General features: G+C 45.1%; 1 protein-coding gene across 8 annotated transcripts in view; it reads left to right on the top strand.

The window, feature by feature from the left end:
- The window catches only part of WDR37 (WD repeat domain 37), a 74,700-nt gene that overhangs the window by 16,716 nt on the left and 31,950 nt on the right, over positions 1-26,034 (top strand). For 5 of the 8 annotated variants that reach the window (XM_009213877.2, XM_009213876.4, XM_021942997.2 and 2 more), the window contains exons 3-9: positions 5,677-5,773; positions 7,476-7,571; positions 7,878-7,942; positions 12,332-12,467; positions 14,323-14,394; positions 20,653-20,697; positions 23,031-23,107. In XM_009213877.2, the coding sequence (XP_009212141.1) occupies positions 5,677-5,773; positions 7,476-7,571; positions 7,878-7,942; positions 12,332-12,467; positions 14,323-14,394; positions 20,653-20,697; positions 23,031-23,107 (588 nt within the window). Of the gene's footprint in view, positions 1-93; positions 2,215-5,676; positions 5,774-7,475; positions 7,572-7,877; positions 7,943-12,331; positions 12,468-14,322; positions 14,395-20,652; positions 20,698-23,030; positions 23,108-26,034 lie in introns of those variants that run through there. The other 3 variants (XM_031652562.1, XM_009213878.4, XM_031652561.1) reach the window with 3 other exon arrangements.

Below are 26,034 nucleotides of genomic sequence, written 5' to 3'. Positions count from 1 at the left end.
ATTCTCCTGCCTCAGCCTCGTGAGTAGCTAGGATTACAGGCATGCGCCACCATGCCTAGCTGATTTTGTATTTTTAGTAGAGACGGGGTTTCACCATGTTGATCAGGCTGGTCTCGAACTCCCAACCTCAGGTGATCACCCACCTCGGCTTCCCAAAGTGCTAGGATTACAGGCTTGAGCCACGGGGCCCAGGATCAAGGTCTTATTTTAAAGATGGTGATTATGTCTGTAATGTTATAAAAGTAGGCAAATGTGTAAAGGTCTCCAAAGTAGAAAAGAGGTTTGGGTTACTAAAAAATGATCACTCCTCCCAAACTCCCCCAAAATAAACTCATTAAAACTTCTGTCAAATACAACAGCATACACAGATGGGTTAGCATATGTATACTAGGTAATAACAAATCAAAGTAGGTATGAGAGTTTGGATTAGTTTTATTCTTTGTACAGCTTTGTGGACAGTACAATTCTGGGTTTTCTGTCTCTAATAGTCTCAAGAAAAGGAGAGTATCATATCCTTTTAATGATCTCTTTCTGTTCTCTGAAGAGTTTTTGGAATCAGATCTTTTAGTGATTTGACTTGGCTTTATCCTTGTCTCTGCTGCAGTGAGTAAATGTCATCCTTGGATTAAAATGAACTAATTATTTTTGATAAAGATAAGTTTTGCTTATACTTTTTCTAGTTCGTTTATAGCTGATGAAATTCTGTCAGAATTTTTGAAGAGTATTATGAAGCCTAGATGCAGTATATGTTATATTAAAATAAACTCTAGATATATCTAATATATGGTTATATATGTCTGTAACTGTATATAAACTTACAACCATTTCTTCACAATTGGAACACATTCATCAGCCATAATGCTGAGGAAGATAGGGCTTAAACCTGAGAAATTGGCTTCTGTGAATATTGGATCTTGTTAGAACCTTGTGGGTAACTTTATGCCAGGACTTTGAGGCCGGGACCTCTACACTGAATACAACAGTGTGAACCCCGAACTCAACATGATTGCTGCCACGAAGAGGATCTTCAACTCCAATTAGATGAATATGCGTTGAATAAATAAACCTGGTTTATTGAATATGAATAAATACCTGGTTCTAATTTCTATAAAAAATGATTACATTTTAACTTAGTGTTCAAAATAAAATTATAAAAATAGCTTTGGTATTCTTAGTGTATTACTTTGCTAGGACTCCCATAACAAAATGCCCCACACTGGGCAGCTTAACAGACTGGGCAGCTTAAACAACAGACGTTTATAGTTTCTCCTAGTCCTTCCAGGCAGCTGGAAGTCCTAGATCAAGGTGTGGTCAGGGCTGGTTCCTCCTGAGGCCTCTGTCCGTGGCTTGCAGACACTGTCCTCTCCCTGTGTCCTCACAGAGTTATCCCTCTGTGCGTGTCTGTGTCCTAGTCTTTTCTTACGAGGACCTGTCATACCGGAGGGCCCTCCTTTATGACCTCATTTTACTCTCACCACCTCTTTGAGGGCCCTGCTTCCAAACACAGTCGCATGCTGAGGTCCTGGGCTTTTGGACCTCAGCATGGGACTTCTAGGGGACCCCGTTCAACACAGCACTTAGGAAACAGCAGAGCTGAGTGGCAGGACTCCTGTGGTGTTGGCAGTGTCTGTATCTGTGCTGCCTGATGTGGGAAGCACCAGTCACATGTGGCTACTGAGCGCTTGAAATTTGGCCAGTGTCCCGGGACATGAAATTTTAATTTTTAAAACTTTAATTACATTGAAATTTACATAGTCAGATGTGGCAAGTGGCTACCCTATGGGACAGTGTGAGTGAGCAGTCTCAGGTTTTCCTAATTTGTAGGTTTCACGTAGGTTTCTAGCAGTGGAAACCCTGCAGCCCCCTCTGCTGGCATATTCTAGAGTTGTCCCCCGCCTGGGGTGAACGTGTTCTCCTCTGGGCCCTGAATGCCCATTCTCCTTTGTGACACAGCACAGGCGGTGACTGCATCTCATGGTAACCCTCACGAAGGTAGCTCAGAGGTCTCCAAGCTGCACGGCCTCGTCCTCTGCCCCACCTTCGGCCTCTGTGTCGCCCACGCTGGCTCCCTAGACGGAGCTCATTTGTTTAATGAGCAGTGATTTGGAGTGGGACCAGCCAGCATGTTCTGTGAGTGGCCAGCGTGAGGTGCTCTGCCTTCCCGCTGCGGTGGGCGGGAGAGAGCGGTGGTGTCTGCAGCACGCGTTTGGCATGGTAGGTGTGAGGGGCGATCTCAGAACGGAGGTGTTTGTTAACGTAGGAGTGGTCTCGTTCTAGACAGTGTAGAGCGATGCCCTTTCAGTTGTTGAGGAGCAGCAACACAGAAGAGAGGGCAGATGAGTCTGAGGGAGACATCGTGTTAGGTTTAACTTTACATGTCTCAGATTTGCCAGTCTGAAGTAGCTTAGAAAGCCAGGTTCGCGCAGGCACGGGAGGGCTGTCATTGCCGAGAGCTGCGACGTCCACGTGCACACAGTGCTGGCTGCGGCCTGAAGAGCTGGCTGCTCCCTGCACGTGTGCCCCGTGGCTTTCAGGTGTGTGTTGGTGTCGATGTGATGAAAGAAATTCATTTAAAAGCTTTGCTGAGTCATAGCAGTGGTGTCTTGAGTTTTGTTAAGTGGTACCGAAAATTCAACTCGTTTTAGAGTCCGTGAAATGGAGCGGCACAGAAAGGGAGAACTGATGGAAAAGGTTGAAAGTCGTTGTGTAAGCGCGCTCTTCCTGGGCTCAAGTTGCCCTCTAGTGGGAAAGGCCTCATTGTGCTGTGCATTTAGTTTCTTGATTATAAAGTGAGGTTAATGCTGACTTCTCAGCTTACTTTTCCATAGCAATTCCTGTTTTTTTTTTTTTGAGATGGAGTCTCGCTGTGTTGCCCGGGCTGGAGTGCAGTGGCCGGATCTCAGCTCACTGCAAGCTCCGCCTCCCGGGTTTTTACGCCATTCTCCTGCCTCAGCCTCCCGAGTAGCTGGGACTACAGGCGCCCGCCACCTCGCCCAGCTAGTTTTTTGTATTTTTAGTAGAGACGGGGTTAAAATTATACTTTAAGTTCCTTCCGGGGTACATGTGCAGAACATGCAGGTTTGTTACATAGGTATACACGTGCCATGGTGGTTTGCTGCACTCATCAACCCATCACCTACATAAGGTATTTCTCCTAATGCTCTCCCTCCCCCAGCCCCCCATGCCCCGACAGGCCCTGGTGTATGATGTTCCCCTCCCTGTGTCCATGTGTTAGCAGTTACTTTTATATTAATATGCACTTAATATTCAAGTATATATGACATGATGTAATTAGTTGCTGAACAATAAGAGCCTTAAAACATGACGGGTATAGATGAGTAGGGACTGATTCTGTAGGAGGAGATTGCCCTCGTGTAGGAGCCAGAAGGGCTTCTGAGGACGTGATATTCGTGGGGAGGGATAGTCACAGAGAGGGAATGGGGCATGCGGAGGCCACAGGGCAGGGAAAATACTAATAGCGATTCTCAGTTCAGTGCAAGCTTATGTTTCGTAGTTACTGGAACTTCTATTTTTTTTTTTTTTTTTTGAGACGGAGCCTTGCTCTGTCATCCAGGCTGGAGAGCAGTAGTGTGACCTCGGCTCACTGCAACCTCTACCTCCCGGGTTTGAGCAATTCTCCTGCCTCAGCCTCCCAAATAGCTGGGATTACAGGCACCTGCCACTCCTGGCTAATTTTTGTATTTTTAGTAGAGACGGAGTTTCACCATGTTGACGCATTGGTCTCGAACCCCTGACCTCAGGTGATCTGCCCACCTTGGCCTCCCAAAGTGCTGGGGTTATAGGCGTGAGCCACCGTGCCTGGCTGGGACATCCTTTTTGATGGCCTAGTTTTAATTTTGATTGTTACATTTTCTTTCCTTTTTTTTCGTGTTCTTCATTGGTTTTAGAAGGATGTTTAGAGGCTATAGTACCAATTCTGTAGATTCAGTATTTAAAGTAGTATATATATGTGTGTGTGTGTAGTTTGTGAAATTTATGTGAGAAATCTGTGATAACTGTAAAACTCACATTGCTAAAATGCTGTCATTTTTCCTTAAAATTTCTGTCTTTTAAGTTAATCTCAGAAGGGTTTAATAAATATTGTGCATCTTTTTTAAAAGTTTACAACTCTGCAGGGCGCGGTGGCTCACACCTGTAATCCCAGCACTTTGGGAGTCCGCGGCGGGCGGATCACGAGGTCAGGAGAAGGAGACCATCCTGGCTAACACGGTGAAACCCCGTCTCTACTAAAATTACAAAAAATTAGCCGGGTGTGGTGGCAGGCGCCTGTAGTCCCAGCTCCTCGGGAGGCTGAGGCAGGAGAATGGCGTGAACCCGGGAGAAGGAACTTTCAGTGAGCCAAGGTCGCGCCAGCCTGGGCGACAGAGCGAGACTCCATGTCAAAAAAAAAAAAAAAAAATTTACAGCTCATCAAAAAAGTTTACGCAATATGTAAATTTGAAAAGTCCCATAGAAAGGTTAAGGATCAGCCAGGCTCAGTGGCTCACGCCTGTAATCCCAGCACTTTGGGAGGCCAAGGCGGGCGAATCACAAGGTCAGGAGATGGAGACCATCCTGGCCAACATGGAGAAACCCCGTCTCTACTAAAACTACAAAAATTAGCTGGGTGTGGTGGCGCGCGCCTATGGTCCCAGCTACTGGGGAGGCTGAGGCAGGAGAATTGCTTGAACCTGGGAGGCGGAGCTTGCAGTGAGTGGAGATCACACCACTGCACTCCAGCCTGGGTGACAGAGCAAGACTCCGTCTCCAAAAAAAAAAAAAAAAAAAGTTAGGTATTGAAACACTATTTTAGAAATATTTGATGAGGATTTTTTTGAAAATTACTCTGGGTGTTGGGAGTAGGGGACACATACCAAATAGTACATAGGCCATGCCCTCAGGGAGGTTGGAGTGGCATGTGGCTGTATCTAGCAGGCTCCTGTTGACTGGTGGGTTCAAGCAGTGAGTGCCTGTGATATGTTTAGTGCCCAGGACCTGCTCACTTGCTGGACCACACTTGACAATGTCGCTCCTTCCCTTCGCCTTCCCAGGGGTGTGGGAAACACACACGCACGAAGAACGTGGCCCAGGCGGGAAATTAAAAGTTAATGTTTTCACTCACTTAATAGACATTTGGCTCTTTTTTGTGAGATTTTTCTTTTTTTCCTCTTCACAACACTCTTTTAGGTGTTGTGTAGAGTGACGGGAAGAGTGACTGTGCTTTTGCTTGAAGTGCAGTGGGCATGGCGGGAACTCTGCAGAGGTGCCTCTTCTATGAGGGTCTAGCAGATGAAAATACTCATAGGATAGTGTCTGATGGCACTCAGAGACTGTTTATAATAGTTCATTTATGGGAGCTGCCGCCTTTCTCTACAAATTTGGAAGTTTTAAAGTAAGGTAGGTTTATGTCCTCTCTTGAAAGGGAAAAATTGTGTTATTTTGAAGGAGTGTTTGTTTTTAAATCCCGTATCACACTAGGTAGCCATTTATACAATTTGATTCATAGTTTCCTTGGCAGAAATTTGGAAATTTAAACTCTTTAAGCATTTTATGTATAAAAATATGTAATGATATAAAACAAGAGTTTAGAATAAAAGATAATTCACTTTGGAAAAAGTTTAGAGTTATTCATTCATTCATTCATTCATTCATTTTAAACAAAGTCTTCTTCTGCAGGATTCTAAACTGCCTTCCTCGGTTCGCAGTACACTTCTGGAACTGTTTGGTCAAATAGAAAGAGAGTTTGAAAACCTTTATATTGAAAACTTAGAATGTGAGTATCTCCTATTTTAATATATTTTTATAGCTTTACCTATCCATAGGAATCTTTGAAAGTCAAATTTATGAATTGACATTCATCACTATATTAGTTTTCTGCTCTGCTGTAGCAAACTTAAACTTATTTTAGTGGCTTAAACTAACACAGATTTGTCATCTTGCAGTTCTGTGGGTCTGGTATGATTCCCACGAGGCCACAGTCGGGTGTTGGCCAAGCTCCAATCCCTCTGGAGGCTCCCGGGAGGAATGTTCCTGCGTGTTTGGATTGTGACAGAATTCAGTTCTTTGCAATTTTAGGATGGAGGTCCGCGTGCTGCACTCCTTGCCTCCTGGCCCCTTCCCTCTTGCTGGAGTCCTGCTTGCTCTCTGACCCGCCCTCTGAAGGATTGGGCTCCAGGATTGGGCTCCAGGATAGTCCAAGCGCATCTCCCACTGCAGAGTCCTTGTGCCTGTGCTGGGTCCTGTTCACAGGTTATGGGCTTAAGGCACGGGCATCTTTGGGGGGTTCATCATCCTGCTTACTGCACTGACCAGTCCAAATTGTGATTTTATAAAAAGCACGTGGATGTTGGCCAGGCGTGGTGGCTCACGCCTGTAATCCCAGCACTTTGGGAGGCTGAGGCGGGTGGGTCACGAGGTCGGGAGATCCAGACCATCCTGGCTAACACAGTGAAACCCCATCTCTACTAAAAATACAAAAAATTTAGCCGGGCGTGGTGGCAGGTGCCTGTAGTCCCAGCTACTCAGGAGGCTGAGGCAGGAAAATGGCGTGAACCCAGGAGGTGGAGCTTGCAGTGAGCCGAGATGGCGCCACTGCACTCCAGCCTGGGTGACAGAGCGAGACTCTGTCTCAAAAAACAAAAATAAAAAGTAAAAAATAAAAAATAAAAAATGCATGGATCTTATAATTTTCCCTACACCAAGTACACCATAAATTGAGAAAACATTGATTTACCTTTTTATTAACATACCATCACTTGAAAATTGATGCATATACTATATCTGACTTATTAAAGGCAAATCAAAACAATTTTGAATTAGCTTGGCTTTAATTTTTCTTTCTTTTTTTATTTTGGAAGTAATGCCCATATATGCTTAAAAATTTATCAAACAGTGTAAAAAGAAATCTACCATTACCCCTCAAGCCCATCACACTCTTCAAAGGAAGACATTTTCTGCGTGTTTTTGCTTTTGGTTCTTTTGGTGGTTAGTCCTGTGGGCACCCACCACCACGCCTGGCTAATTTTTGTATTTTTAGTAGAGAAGGGGTTTTGCCATGTTGGCCAGGCTGGTCTTGAACTCCTGACCTCAAGTGATCTGCCTGCCTCGGCCTCCAAAATTGTTGGGATTACAGGCATGAGCTACTGTGTCCAGCTCAGAATAATGTTTTTAACTGTGCAGAATCAAGCACTGTGGAAACTGTTGAAATGCAGGTGCTATCTTTGAGACCCTGATAGCAGTGTCTTCCACAGTGTAGCAAGTGTATGAGCTTTTATTTTTGGAATGGTATCTCGAATGATTTCTTTAGTTTTTTGAGAACTCTATCAATTGTGATCTTGCTTATTAGAATATTATTCACGTCTTTGTTTATATAACACTAATATATAACATTTTTTCTGTGTGCAAGTTTTGGAATTGGTGAGTACACTTAAACATAAAAACATATTTTACATTTTTGAAAACTTTTTTCTTCCCAGTACGTAGAGAAATCGACACTCTTAATGAACGTTTAGCTGCTGAAGGACAAGCGATTGATGGAGCAGAGCTGAGTAAGGGCCAACTCAAAACAAAAGGTGAGGTGAATTCCCGTGAAAGTCTTGTCCTGCAGATTATGTATGTAGGACATTTGGAATTTAGTGAAGGACGCTGGCTGGTTTGCGTTTTGCTGTCAGCAAACCTTGAACTATCTAATTCAGGTGTGGGTCTAAGAGAATAAGGAGCTCGGTTCTTGTTCCTGTTCCGCCATGGCTCTGTGTCACTAGGGTCAGACGAGTGCTTCTGGGCCCCCTTTCTTCCTGTGCAAGACACAAGACCCATTTGCAAGGCTGTGAGTCTTTGATTGTGTGATTGTGTTTGATTGTCACTCTCTGTCCCTGCAGCCAGTCACAGCACCAGCCAGCTCTCCCAGAAACTGAAGACCACTTACAAGGCTTCCACCAGCAAGGTATGCAGGCCACTGGCTCTCGAGCCATCATGTGGTGGTTAAGGTGTGCAAATACTTACTTTAAGTCGCATATTTTCCAATTAGAAAGGCATAGTAGAAAAACATAAATGGTTTTAAGGGAAATTTAGTTTTTTAAAGGAATGTCTTGACTGGGCATGGTGGCTCATGCCTGTAATCCCAGTACTTTGGGAGGCTGAGGCGGGCGGATCACTTGAGGTCAGGAGTTTGAGACCAGCTTGGCCAACATGGCGAAACCCTGTCTCTACTAAAAATACAAAAATTACCTGGACATGGTGGCGGGTGCCTGCAATCCCAGCTACTTGAGAGGCTGAGGCATGAGAATCGCTTAAGCCTGGGAGGTGGAGGTTGCAGTGAGCTGAGATTACACCACCACACTCTAGCCTGGACAACAGAGTGAGACTCTGTCTCAAAAAAAAAAAAAAAAAAAAAGAATGTCAGTATGCAGGCATTTACACAGTAGCTTACCCTAGTACCCACAGGGGTTAATATATGATGTTTTAGTAAATATATTGTCTTTAGAGGGAATATATAATTTCTGTTGTTAATTGGCTTAATATAAAGGATCTGAATTTGGAGGAAGCTAATAAATAGGTACAAATTAGTGAAAATTATGTTCTGAGCTAAAGTTACATTTTAGTTCATTATGTTCTTTTCCTCAGTTTCCTAAGTGTGATCAGGAAGTGAAGGTCTGTCTCTGAGACAAATAGGGATGTTCATGGTGTTTTGTATTTTCTTAAAGTATCTCATGCTGACCTTCTTAAAGTGGCAAAGGTTTAAATGTTTGGAAATTCATTTGTCTATGATGAATTACTACTATCAAGTGATATTTTGAGGTAATTTTGTATGTGTCTGTATTTTGGCATATTTCAAGGATACAAAAGATAAATTGAAATTTTCAGTGATCCTGCTATGATGGTGTAAGTAGTTCTTATTAGCTTTTTATTTTTCCAGTCTGTTTCCTTGAGTTTAAAGTTATTTAGCATGACATCTATAGTAAGATTAACTACAATTAATAGAGCAAATTCAGTCCTTCTGCCATTTGTCCTCATGTGATAGTCTTTGGTAATTCTTTGTTATTCAAAAGAAAATCGGAAATTCCTGGTATTTTCTACTGTACTTTCCTTTGATAATATCTAGAATATAAGTTGCTAATTTATTTTTTTGGCCATGTAATATCTAGCTTATACTTACAAGTTTTGAATTTTTTAATAAATCAACTTGAAGCCTTTTCTTCATAATGAAGTGTGAAATTATGTTCTTCCTCATTTAATTTCTTGTTACATTATCTTGGATTATGTTGCTTTTTCTGGTGTGTAGAGTTGTATGTATACAATGTATGGTCTTGGAATTCCAAAACTTTCTTGTTATTACTGAAGTAGAGGAAGAAATGATTATATAAAGTTGTCGTTTACCATGAGCAGTAAAAAACAAGATTTGGACAAGGGTAAGGATATGTATAGTAATGCTTTGCTTTAAAAAATGTATTAGAGATATTGGCCGGGCACGGTGGCTCAAGCCTGTAATCCCAGCACTTTGGAAGGCCGAGGCGGGCGGATCATGAGGTCAGGAGATCGAGACCATCCTGGCTAACATGGTGAAACCCCGTCTCTACTAAAAATACAAAAAAATTAGCCAGATGTGGTGGCAGGCACCTGTAGTCCCAGCTACTCAGGAGGCTGAGGCAGGTGAAGGGCGTGAACCCGGGAGGCGGAGCTTGCAGTGAGCTGAGATCGCACCACTGCACTCCAGCCTGGGCGACAGAGCAAGACTCTGTCTCAAAAAAAAAAAAAAAAAAAAAAAGTATTAGAGATATTTAAAGCCCAGTCATTTTAAGTACTAGAAATTCATCTGAATTTATAAGAAGCATATTACTAATGATCTTCGTAGTTTTTGCACACTGCCTGTACCCATTGTAAAAAATAACTATGAAAATATAAGACATCTGAAGATTGAAGAAATAATTTGGTAACAATATATTCTGATTTGTACTACAGTGTGGATTCTTGGTACCAAAGCTAAACATGAATGCAACAAGAGAAAGGCTACACAGTCTAGATTTATTACTTTCCCTCCTTCTGACCCAGAGCCATGAAAAGCAAGTAGCATGCTGGGTGGGATATCAGGAACATGAAAGTGTGTTACGTGAACGCAGAAGAGGTTTTTCCCCCTTCCTTGGTGGCTAATGAGATTTCTGATGCCTACATGGGAGGGAAGTGAGGCAGTCTAACCTGCAGCCCACTTTAAAGAAACTTATAAAAATCAGAAAGGGCTTTTTCCACAAAGAAAGATACTTATCTTCTCAAAAATATTTACAGACATTTTCACAACAGTGCTTTAGATTGCGCCTTAGTTAAAATGATCTGGGATGACGGGCGTGAGCATCAATTTGCTGCTTCATTCTGCTGCTTTTCTGTTTTGAACGTTCCCTCTAAGTAATTCAGTCTGTTTTGGTGGGTCTCTTGGTAATGACGACTAAGTCAGCATTTTTAAGGAAAAAGAGTTAAGGTAATAGATGGTCAGAGTGTGGTGGGCGTTTTGGAAGCAGCACATGAGAAAATATTTGAAAACGGCACACGATCTCCTGCACAGCTCCAGCAGCAGTGCAGTCAGAGCCTCCGGAAAGGAGCCACTCTGTTCTTACCCTGGGAATGCAGCAGGTGAAGAATGTAGCTCTAATAGTTTGTTTCTTATAATACTGTTATTAATGTTAGAAGTGGTGAGAGACTTGGAAAATGAAATTTACTACAATATTGTTATTTTTGTTAGAAATGGTGAGAGACATGGAAAATGAAATTTACTACAATACTGTTATTAATGTTACAAATGGTGAGAGACATGGAAAATGAAATTTACTATTATACTGTTATTTATGTTAGAAATGGTGAGAGACTTGGAAAATGAAATTTACTACAATACTGTTATTAATGTTAGAAATGGTGAGAGACGTGGAAAGTGAAATTTACTATTATACTGTTATTTATGTTAGAAATGGTGAGAGACTTGGAAAATGAAATTTACCACAGCTTATTATGGTGGGAGGTTGTGTATGTCCTTTAATTTCACTCCCTGCTAAAATGTTATAATATTATTTAACATCTGAATGACACATTCTCTAAGCAAAAGCATTTCCCATGTGGTGGAGGCATAATTTTGCGGGATTGAATAGGATATAAGTGTTCAGAAAGAAAAGAGGGTAGTGATGGGTTTGAGGTTGAACAAGTGCTTTTGCAATTCCTGTGACCAGTTCCAGTAGAAGTTCTTTCTGTTACTGCTGAAAATGTTGGCCTCTTCCTCAGCCTTTTGTGTCATTGTATCCGGCGAGAATAACTCGAGGGTGCAGACCCAAATCGATGTGACAGTGGGTTGTGCTTTCATGGCTTAGGAAGAGTGAATTTAGATCTGTTTTTCAGGGCGGTGCCAAATCAGTGTTTAAAGCAAGTTGTGTAATGCCACTGATTTTTGTTTTTCACTTAATTTTTTTGTTTTATTCTGAAAAGTCTACATTATTCTGATTTACTTGACTGCTGGACAGCTGTTTTCTTACCCAAGAAAAATTTAAAAAGCAAACTCTGCAGAAATCGTTGTGTTGTTTTAGTTTCTTCCTCACTCACTTCATATTTTTCCTGACAAGAGGACACGAGAACTGTCTGCTGTGTGTGTCGTCATTCGACACGATGCCTTACTGTGGTCCGTGCTGTGTTTGCGTTGTCTCCTGCTGGGCTGAGCATGTCTGAAAGGCCAGGGGCCCACGGCCACGCTGCTCCACATCCTCATAGCTGGTGCCTGCTCTGAGCGAGCGCCGAGTCTTGGACAAACCGGCACACCTGTTAGTGTCACCTTTTGATTCCTTCCCACCACGGGCTTTTTTCCACTTGATAATATGTGGTTGGTGTAAATTCTCAAAAACAGCGAAATGTGAACATGTACAGCGATCAGTGTCATTAGCTACAGTTAAGGGTTTGTGATGTCCTTCCTGACTTTTTCGTGTCTGAGTGGCTAGCTAACAATTTGTTTTTTTAAGAATTTGGAAATTTTGTCTGATGGTTTGGGTTTGGGGGAGAGTGACCTGAAACACCTGAATCTACCCTTCTGCAGTGAGACCTTCCATGACTGGCTGTCAGACTGAGGTGGGGGAGCCTCCACAGGTTGCCGCGAGAGCTGTACGCGTTCTCTGTGATATGAGCTGAACCCACCACCCTTTCCACACAGGGCGTTTCAGCTCACACTTGCGCTGTGTTCCTTGATGCTTTAACAGTCTTAGTCAGTGATTTGTGCATTTTCCAGGATGTCTTTTTCATTTTCTCTTTCTTGACTTAGAAAAATTTACTTCAGTAAATTGTTTTATAAGACTCCTCATCTCGGTTTCAGATTGTCTCCAGCTTTAAGACCACGACATCGCGAGCTGCCTGCCAGCTCGTGAAGGAATACATCGGCCACCGGGACGGCATCTGGGATGTCAGCGTGGCCAGGACACAGCCAGTGGTGCTCGGGACTGCGTCGGCCGGTGAGTTGCACATGGACCTGGCCAGTCTGCGGAAGCATGGCTGTGCCTGGTACCTGAGTGACGGATGTTCACTTTTCTGTGACAGAGGAACCCTAGATGCATACGTGTCCTGGAGGAGTCAGTGGAACCAACACATTAGCCCTTGGTGATGCTTAGTGCTGCGGCCTGCAGTCCTGCATTCTGTGGTCCCGTGGGTGGGTGTCCGACTGCACCCTGCATTCCGTGGTCTCGTGGGAGGGTGTCCGGCTGCACCCTGCATTCTGTGGTCCCATGGATAGATGTGCATCTGCACCCTACATTCCGTGGTCCTGTGGGTGGGTGTCCGGCTGCACCCTGCTTTCCGTGGTCTCGTGGGAGGGTGTCCGGCTGCACCCTGCATTCTGTGGTCCCGTGGATAGATGTGCTTCTGCACCGTCTTTTCCAGGTCCCCGTGGGTAGGGCGTTGCAACTCATAGTGAACCAAGTATCTGAGGAAAAAATACTTGTTTGGAATTGATTTAACTTAAATGTGTTGAGGAATCAGTATTCCAATTATTCGTTTTCTTTTTTTTTTGAGATGGAGTCTTGCTCTGTCACCCAGGCTGGAGTGCAGTGGCGCGATCTCGGCTCACTGCAACCTCCGCTGCCTCCTGGGTTCAAGCAATTCTCCTGCCTCAGCCTCCCGAGTAGCTGGGACTACAGGTGCCTGCCACCACGCCCGGCTAATTTTTTTTTTTTTTTTTGTATTTTTAGTAGAGGTGGGGTTTCACCGTGTTAGCCAGGATGGTCTCAATCTCGTGACCTTGTGATCTGCCCGCCTTGGCCTCCCAAAGTGTTGGGATTACAGGCATGAGCCACCGGGCCTGGCCCTCTTTTTCTTATCCATAGCCACGTGTGTTTCTGATTTGTAGATGTATTTGACTTTTTTTCCACAAGTGGAGTACAGCTGAGAGGCAGTGCTGTGGTACTCACTGAAAGTGAACACTACATGGGCACGTAGCCAGCAGTGGAGGCTGATGGCCTCCCCCAGCCGGAGTTTGCCCGCAGAGTCACAGGGGCAGAGTGTGGAAAGTGACCCTTTGTTTTCTCTAAAAAAAGATATTTTATGAAAGCTGTCTAAGGTGGTATAATACCCCTTCAGATAAAAATTGCTCATATTAAAAATGGTGCTCATTGAAAATGCCGTCCCAGCTTGTGAGACGTTAATCACTCACTGGACTCTGCTTTTTAGAGACAGAAGTGAACGTGATAAACCACTTGATAGCAAAGAAAGTTCTTGCTTCTCTTTGAAACTGTTTTCGTGGATGAGTGCCTTGGATTCTTTGGAAATCATAGTTTAAAAAAAGAATAGAAGGGTCCTTTCTGATATTTCAGAAATTTCATTTGGCTAATTGGCGCTTATTTCTCAGATTTTTCCGTTAAATCTACTTAAAAAAGTAATGACTATGGGAGAAGGGCCCGAAGATCCGAAGAAATGCTTATCTCAACAGTCATAACTGAATTTGGATGCTGTTTGAATTTGAACGCTGGATGTTCTGGAACATTTTAATACTTTAATAAAATAATGAAACTGTGATGGAAACGACCTCTGTCTGTAATTTTCCAGCATGATGCAGCCAGCCTGATAGTAAAGTAGGAAATCGAGTCTCTGGTTGTCCATTAGCTGACTTCATGGCCTCAGACAGGTCACAACTTCTCCCATTTGGGAAATGTTTTCTTTGATCAGTTGAAGTCTACAGAGTAATAGAATCAAAGGTATAAGAGATATCAGTGGTAGTGTAACTTCCCATTTTTAGAGTAGTTGTCTTATTCTTTCATTTGAAAAACTGTAAACTGATGATACCTAAGTTCCGACTTCTTCATTTCCATCTTGCAGATCACACGGCTTTGCTGTGGAGCATAGAGACAGGGAAGTGCCTAGTCAAGTACGCAGGCCACGTGGGCTCAGGTAAGCACTGCCTAAGGAGTGCCCTAGCCAGAGGCCATTGCCTCCTCCAGTGTGTTTTTAAAATCATGCATGGTAAAGCCCGCTGCTACTTCGTAGGAAGCTTTACTGTTTCGGTTGTCAAGGGACAGTGTGGTTTGTTCAGAGACTGGGATAACTCTGTGTCTTGAGCTTGTACAGGCTTAATAACAGGGAAAAGCTTAACTCCCTAAACAATGTATGTATCGTCTTAGTCTACATTTTATTTAATGTTGTATATAAACCATATGTAGGAAATTTTGTAACTGAAATGTGTGCATTATTTATCACAAAGTATCTGTTTTAGAGATTTACTTTTGATGTAGTGATAACTTGGATGTATTCAATAAAGGATACTCCATGAATGTGCTTGCGTGCCTGTAGTTAATGCTGTCCACGTAGTTAATGCTGTCCACGTAGCTCTTTTCTGCCTTTTCACTTAGAGCTGTGTGTGTACCAGTTTCCTGACCAGCTTTCGTTTCTGTTTCCTCTCGCACGTGGTATGTGGTTCCTTCCCCCGCAGTGCCCTCTTCACCTGCTCACTCGCCCTCCCTCACACCCTCCACACTGCCAGGCTGAGAGGTGGCATCACCTGTGTGCACAGAGGGACAGGTGTGGGTGGGGCCCGTGGCTCTGCGCACCTCTTTGCCCACCCCCAGGGCCCTGATGAGCTACAGACCCCTCCCTCCCCTTTCACAGGACCTCCTCTCCTTCGGCCATTCCTGCTGTCACCGTGTCTTCTCTTTCTTGCCCTGGACTTTTCCTCTTAGCATGTAGACAGGCTGGCACCTTTCCCGTGTTTGACGCCCTCCTCCGTGCTGCCTTCTTACCTGTCTTCCTCCCCTGGCATCCCACAGACTGGCTGGGGTGCCACAGTGTCATCTACAGTTTTCTAGCAGTGCCTGGTGTGTGTGTGATCGGTGCTCAAATGTAGAGCAAAATGCTGTTACAGGAACAAGCGCTGTATTTTTTCCTCATTCAAATTTCCTCTTCAAAAATGTTAAAAAAATTAAATATATATGCATAGGCTAAAAACTTAAGACTTGAAAGTCGAAATGACTCCTCGATCCCTGGGCTGCAGAATGGATGTTGTGTTAGCAGGCATGAAAAAACATTCATCTTGTACATCTCCATCAGAGCTCTTGGGTGAGCAGGTGCATTGTCAATGAGCCAGTTGTATTTTGAAAGTTGTAGGTCTCATTGGTAGGCTTAAAATACTCAGTCAACAATGCTGTCATCAGATGTGCTGTCATCCATGCTTTGTTGTTCCATTTATGGAGGACAGGTAGAGGAGATGTAGCATGATTCTTAAGGGCCCTAGGATTTTTGGAATGGCAAGTGAGCACTGACTTCAGCTGAAAGTCACCAGCCACTTTCGCCCCTAACAACAGTCAGCCTGTCCCTTGAAGTTTCAAAGGCATGGATGTCTCCTCTCTAGCTATGAAAGTACTAGACGGCATATTCTTCCAATATAAGGCTGTTTGTTTGCATTCAAAACCTGTTGTTAGAGTAACCATCTTCACCAGTGAGCTCAGCTGGATCTTCTGGAGAACTTGCAGCTTCTCCGTCAGCACTTGCTGCTTCACTTTGTACTTATATGTTGTGGAGACGGCATCTTAAATCTCATAAACAACTCTGCCAGCTTCCAGCTTTTCTTCCGCAGCTCCATCACCTCTCTCATCCCTCATGGAATTGAAGAGAGCCAGGGCCCTGCTCTGGATTAGGCTTCGGCAAAAGGGAATGTTGTGGCTGGTTTAATCAATTCCAGCCACTCCAACTTCCAGTGTATCGGCGTGCTTATCATTTGTGTGTTCACTGGAATAGTGCTTTTACTTTCCTTCAAGAACTTTCCCTTTGCATTCAGAACTTGGCTGTCTGGTGCAAGATGCCCAGCTTTCAGCCTGTCTCAGCTTTTGACTTGCCTTCCTCACTAAGCTTAATCATTTATAGCTTTTGATTTAAAGGGAGCGATGTGCAACTCTTTCTTTCATTGGAATACTTAGAGGCCATTGTAGGGTTATGAATTGGCCTAATTTTAGTATTGTTTTGTCTCAGGGAGTAGAGAGGCCTGAGCAGAGGGAGAGATGAGAGAAAGGCTGGTTGGTGGAGCAGTCGTAACTCCCACAACATTTATTGAGTAAGTTTGTGGTCTTATGTGGGTGTGGTTTGTGCCCCCCCCCAAAATGACAATGGTATCATCAGAGATCACAGGTCACTATTAACAGATACAATAATTATGCAAAAATCCAAGGTCAAGGTGCTGGCAAAAATAAATTAAAAAAAAAATGAAAAAGTTTGAAATATTGCAAGAATTACCAACACGTGTCACAGAGGCATGACGTGAACACATGCTGTTGGGAAAATGGTGGCAATTAGGTCTTCAACGCAGGGTTGCCACAAACCCTCAATTTGTAAAAAATCCAATACCTACAAAGCACAATAAAGTGAAGGGTAATAAAACGGGGTATGCCTGCATCCACACACAGGCGAGTACATACACGCATAGTCATTTCTGTTCTCTAGAGAGGATTTAATTCTCCCCTGGCCAGCAGATAGAGTGGATGGCAAGCCTTGATTGACTTAAGGGTTGGTGGCCGGTGGGTTTCAGGCTTTAGGGGCTGTGCTGTTCTTCTCGCTCTCCCTTGTTCTAAGGGAGTTGTCCTTCAAGGATGTGCCTTCACAGGCCCTGAGCTTTAGTTTCATCTGCTGGTACTCTCTGCGTTAGCTCTCAGAGGCTGCTTTCTGCTTGGTGTCCACCCTCATGCCCAGTTTAGGTGCTGTCAGTGCCTGGGGGAGGCGAGCAGCTGGCCTGCTCCTGGGCTGCCTCTCCCGAGGGATCCAGCCTCAGCTCCCGTCGCAGCCCCTCACCTCTGGACTGCACCGTCGCTCCGGCTGGTCTCTGTGCCTTGAGGGAGTGCGTCAGGTAGGGGGGCCTCCAGTGCTTCCCTCTGGGGCCTCTGGGCTTCCATGATGACTTAAAGCCTTTTGTTTATTTTTTGCTGTTTGTCTGCAGCTTTTATAATTAATCCCAGTAGGGGTTTGAGTGGATCCATAGAGGCTGCCTTGTCCCAGCAGGAAGAAGTCTCTTCCTGTTCTTGTGCCTGGCTTGTTTTTTTGTTGGCTTTCCATTCTTCACGCAGGTTAATTTGACCTTCCTGTGTTCACCCACTCACCGTCACCATCTGCTCTTCTGCCCTCCAATATTTGGTGTCTATTTCTTCGCTCATCGTCTCTTTAGTTCTTTCTTTGTGGGTCTGTGCCTGTTTCTTCCAGGATGCCTCCTGCATTTAGACAGGTGTCAGAGAGGGGAGAAGACGCCTGTGTTTCTGGCACGCTGTCGTGTTGCATGTGTCTCTCCTCTTCCTCCTGGGGACTTATGTTTGTGTTTTTCCACTAGGGGATTTTTTTGTTTTTTTTGAGACGGAGTCTCACTCTGTCACCCAGGCTGGAGTGCAGTGGTGCGATCTCCGTTCACTGCAACCTCCGCCTCCCATGTTGAAACGATTCTCCTGCTTCAGCCTCCCGAGTGGCTGGGATTACAGGTGTCCGCCACCATGCCTGGCTAAATTTTGTATTTTTTTAAAATTTATTTTTAATTTATTTTTTGAGACAGAGTCTCGCTCTGTCGCCAGGCTAGAGTGCGGTGGTGGGATCTCAGCTCACCGCAACTTCCGCATCCGGGTTCAAATGATTCTCCTGCTTCAGCCTCCCGAGTAGCTGGGACTACAGGCACGTGCCACTACACCCAGCTAAGTTTTGTATTTTTAGTAGAGATGGGGTTTCACCGTGTTGGCCAGGCTGGCCTTGAACTTCCAACCTCAGGCGATCCGCCCGCCTCAGTCTCCCAAAGTGCTGGGATTACAGGCGTGAGCCACTGTGCCCGGCCTGGGATGTTTTGATCTCTAAGTTGACCTAACTAAAGGGAGTGGTGGGGCTGGTGGGAGTTGAACCAGTACAACTCTACAAGGAGGTGGTTTGACCCTGAATCACACTCTGCCTCTTTCCTCTTGGGTCCTCTGAGCAAAATGCCCAGGGGCAGACTCCCCCTTCTGTCCCCCAGGAGGGAAAAACCAGTGAGGGTCCCAGTTTTGCTGTGTCTGCGCCTCTCAGAGGCAGAGGTGACGCTGGTGGTAGAGGCTGTTGTCCCCTTTGTTCTTCTCTCTTTAGATTTCAGCTTAAATTTTATGACAGTTAAATGTGCACGTGATGGAAAGAGCCAGTGTCTTAGACACTGGATGAAGGGTAGCCGTGACTGGCATCCCCATTTCTGCTCCCCTCATGGCTGCTGTGGATTGGGTCAGGTGCCCATGGGTTCTGCTGCCACGCCTTTAAATCATGGCTCACAGTGCTGCCCTGGCCTTCTTGCTCCAGCCCGCCTGTTGACCGTCCACTGTGGAAGGTGACCGGGGGTGATTGAGCTCTCTCGAGGACCTCATTACACCAGGCGTGGTTTCCATCCTCACCCCAACATGATTCTGTGCCGATTTTGTAAGATCTGGGGTCAGTTTTCACATTATTATGCCTGTGTGAGCAGTGCTGTGAAGAAGCTGCCTCCACAGCTCCCGTCACCATGTGCCTGCCCTCCGCCTCCTTCTGTGGCGCGGTGTCTTCCACCCACTCCTCACGGTGGCCCACCTTCATTTGTGATGAGCTGAAGGTTGGGAGAGACATAATAAAGTGAAAATTGATCATCGATCTTACCAAAATTTCTCATCGAAATTGGAAGCGTTAATACTATTTATTAGTGGTTCTAGTGATAATTTGGTTTTAGCTGCATTGAGTGCTTAAGTTTATTGCTTGTAAGTGTACACAGTTTCCACCAGTGGCTTTTGCCACAGTTGTCTGTGTTTTAATATTAATAATGAGGCTATCTTCTAGCATTTTTCATTTAGTTACTTAGAAAAATATAATTCTAATGGTATAGCTAGCAACATTTTGTTAAGGAGATCACCTTTTCAGATTTGGTAAAATTTCCTGTATGTTCTATGTTAGGGACGTGCATTTTCTTTACAAGGGATGGAAATAAGGGTTGGTGTCCCCACAGTGACATGAGTCAGCTCTTTGCTCTGCTGACTGGTGCCGACTGACGTAGCTCACCCCATCCCAATCCCTGTCGTTTGCTTCGGGAAGATCCCAGGTGGGCAGTGTGGGCTCCAGACGAGGTCAGACCTGTGGAGCCGGGCTCTGTGTTCAGTGCTGACATTTATGTGCGTGCTTGTGGTCCTGCTGACCACATGTCAAGCTCTTCTGTCTACATTCAAGACAGGAGCAAGGGGGAAGGTGAAGTGCTAGGGTCTCACGCTCCTTTTTCAAGAAAATGATAGTTTCCTCAGACCTCTGGCCGGGCGCAGTGGCTCACACCTGTAATCCCAGCACTTTTGGAGGCCGAGGTGGGCAGGAGTTTGAGACCAGCCTGGACAACATGGCAAGACTCTGTTTCTACTAAAAACACAAAAGACCCTGTCTATACTAAAATAAAAATGGCAAGACCCTGTCTCTACTAAAAATACAAAGAAACCCCAAACTAGTCAGGTATGGTGGTACATTCTTGTGGTCCCAGCTACTTGGGAGGCTAAGGTGGGAGGATCACCTGAGTCTCGAAGGTGAAAGCTGTAGTGAGCTGAGATCGCACCACTGCACTCCAGCCTAGGCCACCAGAGTGAGATTCTGTCTCACAAAAAAAAAAAAAAAAAAAAGACCTCTGCCAAATACCCCTTTTGTAAGGAGAGTGGGAGGACATCATAACCTGCGTAACCCAGTCCTGATTCATTCTCTGAGGCTGGCAGAGGTTATACTTTCTGGGGCCTGGGGTCTCTACTAGTCACAGAACAGATTGGGGTCCTTAGGCTGGGAAGGAAGGTGGGTGGGGTGGGGCTTGTGTAACAAATGGTGTCTGCCACACTATAATTTGTCTTCACCTGTTGTCATAATTATGTTTTCTTTTTTTAAATCCTGATTTATTTTTAGCTGAAAATGACATCCTTGTCTATAAAAAGAACTAGATGATGAATATCCTTTTCCTGGGTCCTAAACTGGGGTGATTTGGTGGTTCGTACCTTAGTTGTTTTTATTGTGCCTCTGTTCTAATTCACACATTTATGTATAGTTTAACTGAGTGGAGGATCTAATGTTGAACTCATAGTTCTTTTAATGTTGACTTTGAAATACACGCTATAGCTAATAAATGTTGATAACATGTTTTTGTCACTTTAAACCTGTTTTTATCATATTTTTATTTTGCAGTAAATTCTATCAAATTTCATCCCTCAGAGCAGTTGGCTCTCACTGGTATGTTGATCTTTTTCTTTATTGAACAAAATGATAGATGGTCTTAAAACAACTATAAATATTCCTTTCTCATCATAGGAGAATAATCCATGGCTTTTATGAAAGTTAATCTTTAGTAGACATTTTATGAATTAAATGAGAAATAGATAAAGGAAAATACATTGAGCAGTACTTTCTAGAGATAGTAGTGGATAAGCAGTTGGTTTTATTGTGAGATGAAGATGGCTTCACGGTCTTCTTGAAGCCTTTCTGTACAGTATCGGCATGTTTGTTGTTCCCCGTGTGGTTCCTGTAGATGGAGCTCCTCGAGGCCCTGTGATTACCGTTGTGTTCCTTTAGATTGTATGCATCTGATACGGAGAAATGAGAAAGGTAGCACAGAGACACGGCAGGTTGCCAGAGTCAGCAGTTTTACTTCTTTCTGGGTAATTTACCTAACCCGTGGTAGCTTGGATTTGCCATAATTTCAGAGTAGTTTTAAAAACGTGCCTTCCTTGGTTGCTTTTGGAGGGTAGCCTTACAGTACTGAGGACTTTTCCTATGAGATTGTCAGACCCCCACAGATCCCCATGATAACTCAGGGACATTGGTGATGATCTCGAAGGGTGTGTGTAGGCTTTCCGTAGACCAGAGGTCCTTAGCGCTTTTTCTGTAAAGGAATAAGCAGTGAATATTTTCATCTTTGTGGGACATTCAGGCTCTGTCGCCAGTACTGAGTTCTGCTCTTGCAGCATAAAAGCAGCAGACAGTGCACTGATGAGTAGACATGGCTGTGTCCAGCAACTTTATTCACAAAAGTGGGCGGCTGCCTGGGTTTCGCCTATGGGCCAGATTGTGCTGACCCAGGGATAGAACACCGAGGTTGAGATGACTGGCAGCTTCACGCAGGTGGAGTTGTTTAAGAAGGAGCCCCAGTGACGAGTACTTCCAGTGTGTGATGCAGCGAGTCACGCGGTTTGGTCAGAGTTTTTATGTGAGAGAGAAATGTGGTGGGAGGGTTAGACTGAGAGTCATTTTGAGCAGACCCAGACCACATAGCTGACTTTCACCTTCATACGTGTGTGAAGACTAAAGCAGACAAGGAGTTTACACCTTACGAAGTTGGCGGTTTGTGGGATGATTGGAAAGGGGGCAAGGAGACTGGTGGCAGTTAGATGTGTTCAGATTCAAACCAAAGGGCTCGAAAAGAGGGTGGAACCAGACACATCCAGGAACTGACAAAGACTTGGAAACATGAGGTAATGAGCATAGAGAGGGGAGAGTTAGACTAGGAAATGTGAAGTAATGGGGATAGAGAGGAGAGTTAGACTTAGAAACATGAGGTAATGGGCATAGAGAGGAGAAAGTTAGACTGGGAAATGTGAGATAATGGGGATAGAGAGGAGAGTTACACCAGGAAACGTGAGGTAACAGGCATGGAGAGAGGAGAGTTAGACTGGGAAACGTGAGTAATGGGGATAGAGAGGAGAGTTAGATGGGAAACGTGAGGTAATGGGCATGGAGAGGGGAGAGTTAGATGGGAAACGTGAGGTAATGAGCATGGAGAGGAAGGTTAGACTGGGAAACATGAGGTAATGGGCATAGAGAGGAGGGTTAGACTGGGATTGGGCATGATGTTGATCTGAGGAGGAGTTGCAAGTCCGGGCAGTACATTTATTTGCATGAAACGTGCTGTGTCAGCTCAGAGCAGCTTCTTTAGGGAAGTTGGGTGGCAGTGAAGAGAAGATGGAAGCCAGCCTGCCTCCCGTGTGTGGGTGAGATGTAGCCATGCTGGTGTCCGAGGCCTGTTCTGTGCCCCACAGTGCTGTACTTTTGTCTTTCCAATCCTCAATAAAAGCGTTTCCTCGCAAACTGGCTGCTGAAAACAGAGCGGGACGGGAGCCGCACACATAGAGTGCTGATAGGTGCCTGGCCCATTGAAAGGCCGCATCTGTGTTGAATGGATGGAGATGAGTGTCGCTTTCCCGAACATCTCAGAGTTGATCGCAGCTCTGAGTTCTGATATGATAGGATTTCTTAGAGGTCAGATAGATGGAGAGGAAAATCTACTATTTGTACATTTTCTCTGAACTTCCAGGACTTCCTATGCTAGAATGAAAGGTGAAATAGTTTTTTAAGTGATCATTATTTCCTCAATTTTGGACATGTACTCTATTCTCAATAGCATGATGCAGTCTCAGAAAAGAGTTATTTAAGTAAAAAGTACATTCATCTCACTAAGTGGTCACTAAGCCGGAAAGGTCTGACTGCTGCTGCTCAGCCAGAGGGGCGGTGAAGAGCGCATTTTACCATGGTCTGTGCCTTGGGTAATTTTCCCCGATTTCTCTCTTCAGCTTCTGGAGATCAGACTGCTCATATCTGGAGATACGCGGTGCAGCTGCCGACACCCCAGCCTGTTGCTGACACTAGTGTAAGCACCTTTCCTTACCTGCGAGTGTGTAGGATGCTGATGTCTGCGAATCTGAGAATCCATTTATAATATCTGTCATGTACCGAATGTTTGTGTCCCCCCAAGTTCAGCGTTGAAGCCCTCAGCCCCTGTATGGTCGAATTTGGGGATGGGGCCTCTAAGGAAGTAGTTAAGGTTCAGTGAGTTTGTGTGAGGTCCTCATAAGAGGAGACGGTGGAGAGCTCGCCTGTGTTCTCAGTCTCTCTGTCACTCTCTGTGTCATGTAAGGGCAGAGCCAGAGGGTGGCCGTCTGTAAGGACGAGTCCGCACCAGAACCTGAATTGGCTTGATCTTGGACTTCCAGCCTCCAGAACTGTGAGAAAATGTTCTGTTTTTTATAAATCACCCAGTCTGTGGTATTTTGTTATGGCAGCCAGAGCAAACTAAGACAGATTTTAGTACCACAAAGTGGGGGGCTGCTAAAGAAATGCCTGAAAATGTGGACATGGCTTTGGAGCTGGGAATGGGTAGATGCTGCAGGCGTTTTCAGGTACCTGCTGGAGAAAGCCTCCATGACTGTGAAGGGCTTGTTGGTAGAAATACGGACATTGAAGATGGCTCGGGTGAAGGCTCAGAGAGGAAAGGGGAGAGCTGGAGAGAAAGCTTTTAGTGTCTTAGAGAATGCAAGTATCATAGACAGAATGTTGTGGAAAAGTGGATGTTGAAGGCTCTTCTGCTGAGGCCTCAGAGGAGGTGAGGGACAGGTTACGGGGAACTGGAAGAAAGTGATCCTCATTACAAAATGGCCGAGGACTTGGCTGAGCCGAGATCTTGTGAATGAAATGTTAAAGGTGCAGCCTGGTTGCTCTCCTTGCTTATAATAAAGTGCTAAAGGTCGGAGATACTCTGAAAGAGTTGTTATGGGAAAGGGGATGACAACTTGTAAGATTCGGGAAATTTCCAGCCTATGCCTGTTACAAAAAAAAGAGAAAGCCGGTTCCGAAGAGAACATGCAGGGTTTGTCTGAATAGCCAGTTGACGTGGAGGTGAGTGTGGGTGGGAGCCACGGCTTTAAGCACCCACTGCAGCAGGATCCAGGACTGGAGATGGGATTATACCCAGAGACTCCACCAGCTCAAACCAGAGGGGACATGGTAGGGACAGAATGAAGGAAGGTGTCAGACTGCTGGGATTCCACAGCACAGAAACCAGCGCTGCCTGGGCAAGAACCTTTACAACCCTTCAAGATGAGGGAAGAACGCCCCGAAGGTGATTCTGAGGTTGGTAGGGCTGCAGCTGTCACCGCAGTTCCCAGGACAAGGGCCTGTTTCTTCCTTGGTTTTGAAGTGTGGGGGCCTCCTTGGTTTCAGGGCCAGGCTGCCGTGGTCCAGTGCTGTGGGGGTGGGGCTGCCAGGCTTAGCCAAGGGGGTGACGCCCCTGCCCCAGCATACTTGGAGGGTGGCGCATCCAGCCCAAGAGGGGCTCTCTGGAGCCTGAAGAGCTTATGGAGTTTGCCTTGCAGGGTTTTGGACTTGCTTGGACCCCGCCACCCTTTCCCTGTTGCCTCTTTCTCTTTTGGAAAGGGAACGTCTGTCCCGTGCCTGCCCTACTGTTGTATTTTGGGAACACGTAACTCGTTTGGGTTCCGTGGTTTACGGCTGGAGGGGAGCTCAGCTTCAGGGTGGGCGAATCGCACCCTGAGTCTCACCCATTCCTGATTCAGGTGATGTTTTGTTGAGACTTGGGACTTCACACCTTAGCACTGATGCTGGAATAAGACTTCTGGGGCTGTTGGGATGGGACGACTGTATTTGCCATGCAAGAAGGACATGAATTTGGGGGAGGCCAGGGACAGGATGTTCTCAACTGAATGTCTCTGTCCCCCAGAAATCTGTGTTGAAGCCCTAACCCCCAGTGTGGCTGTATTTGGAGATGGGGCCTCTAAGGAAGAGGTTAAAGCAAAATGAGGTAGTGGAGGGGCTGCCCTGATCCCATAGGATGAGTGTGTCAGAAGAGACATCAGACACTCACCCTTATGGCCGCCCTTGTGTGCGCATGCTCTCTCTCTCCCCCTCTCCCCATTTCTCCGTTTTTTTTGTTTTGTTTTGTTTTGTTTTTTGAGATGGAGTCTCGCTGTGTTGCCCAAGCTGGAGTGCAGTGGCGTGATCTTGGCTCACTGCAACCTCTGCCTCCCAGGTTCAAGGGAAACTCCTGCCGCAGCCTCCCGAACAGCCGGGACTACAGGTGTGTGCTACCACACCCAGCTGATTTTTGTATTTTTAGTAGAGACGGAGTTTCACCATGTTGGTCAGATGGTCTCGATCTCTTGACCTCATGATCCGCCCTCTTTGGCCTCCCAAAGTGCTGGGATTACAGGCGTGAGCCACCGTGCCCAGCCTCTCTATGCTAATATTAATAGAAGAGCCCCTGTGGGCATGCTGCAGGATGGCAGTGCTACACACCGGAAGAGGGGCCTCACCAGAAGCTGCACTGGTTGACACCTTCGTCATGGACTTAGAGTCTCCAGAACTGGAAAATAACTAATTTCTGTTGTTGAAGCCTCTTGGCCTGTAGTCTTATGTTTTGGTGGCCTGTGCTGACTGAGACAGCTCCTAGAAAGACACTCCTTTACCTCTGTATGCATGCATCTGCTCCAGTCTTCCTTTCTACAGATAGTGAACGTTTATCATCACTCTCTTACAGTTTACGTTTGGATCCTGTTTCTTACTGTTTCGTCTGTTTAATATTAGACATCTGGTGTATCTTTCATGGACTTTTATCATCACATCAGCTAATGGCCTGTATGACATCAATTTTATGTGGTTCAAATTTAAACATAGATAACAAAAGATGTTGTGTATTGAGAAGAATGAATTCATGTATTTATACCATAAATTTGTAAAATTCTTCACTTACTGTTTGCCTTGCGCTGTCTGTGGTAGCCCAGC

The sequence above is a fragment of the Papio anubis genome, chromosome 11 (assembly GCF_008728515.1).
Source record: "Papio anubis isolate 15944 chromosome 11, Panubis1.0, whole genome shotgun sequence".
In the NCBI taxonomy this organism is placed as follows: Eukaryota; Metazoa; Chordata; class Mammalia; order Primates; family Cercopithecidae; genus Papio; species Papio anubis.
Note: the sequence above shows the minus strand (reverse complement) of the source record. Positions and strands in the feature narration are given on the sequence as shown.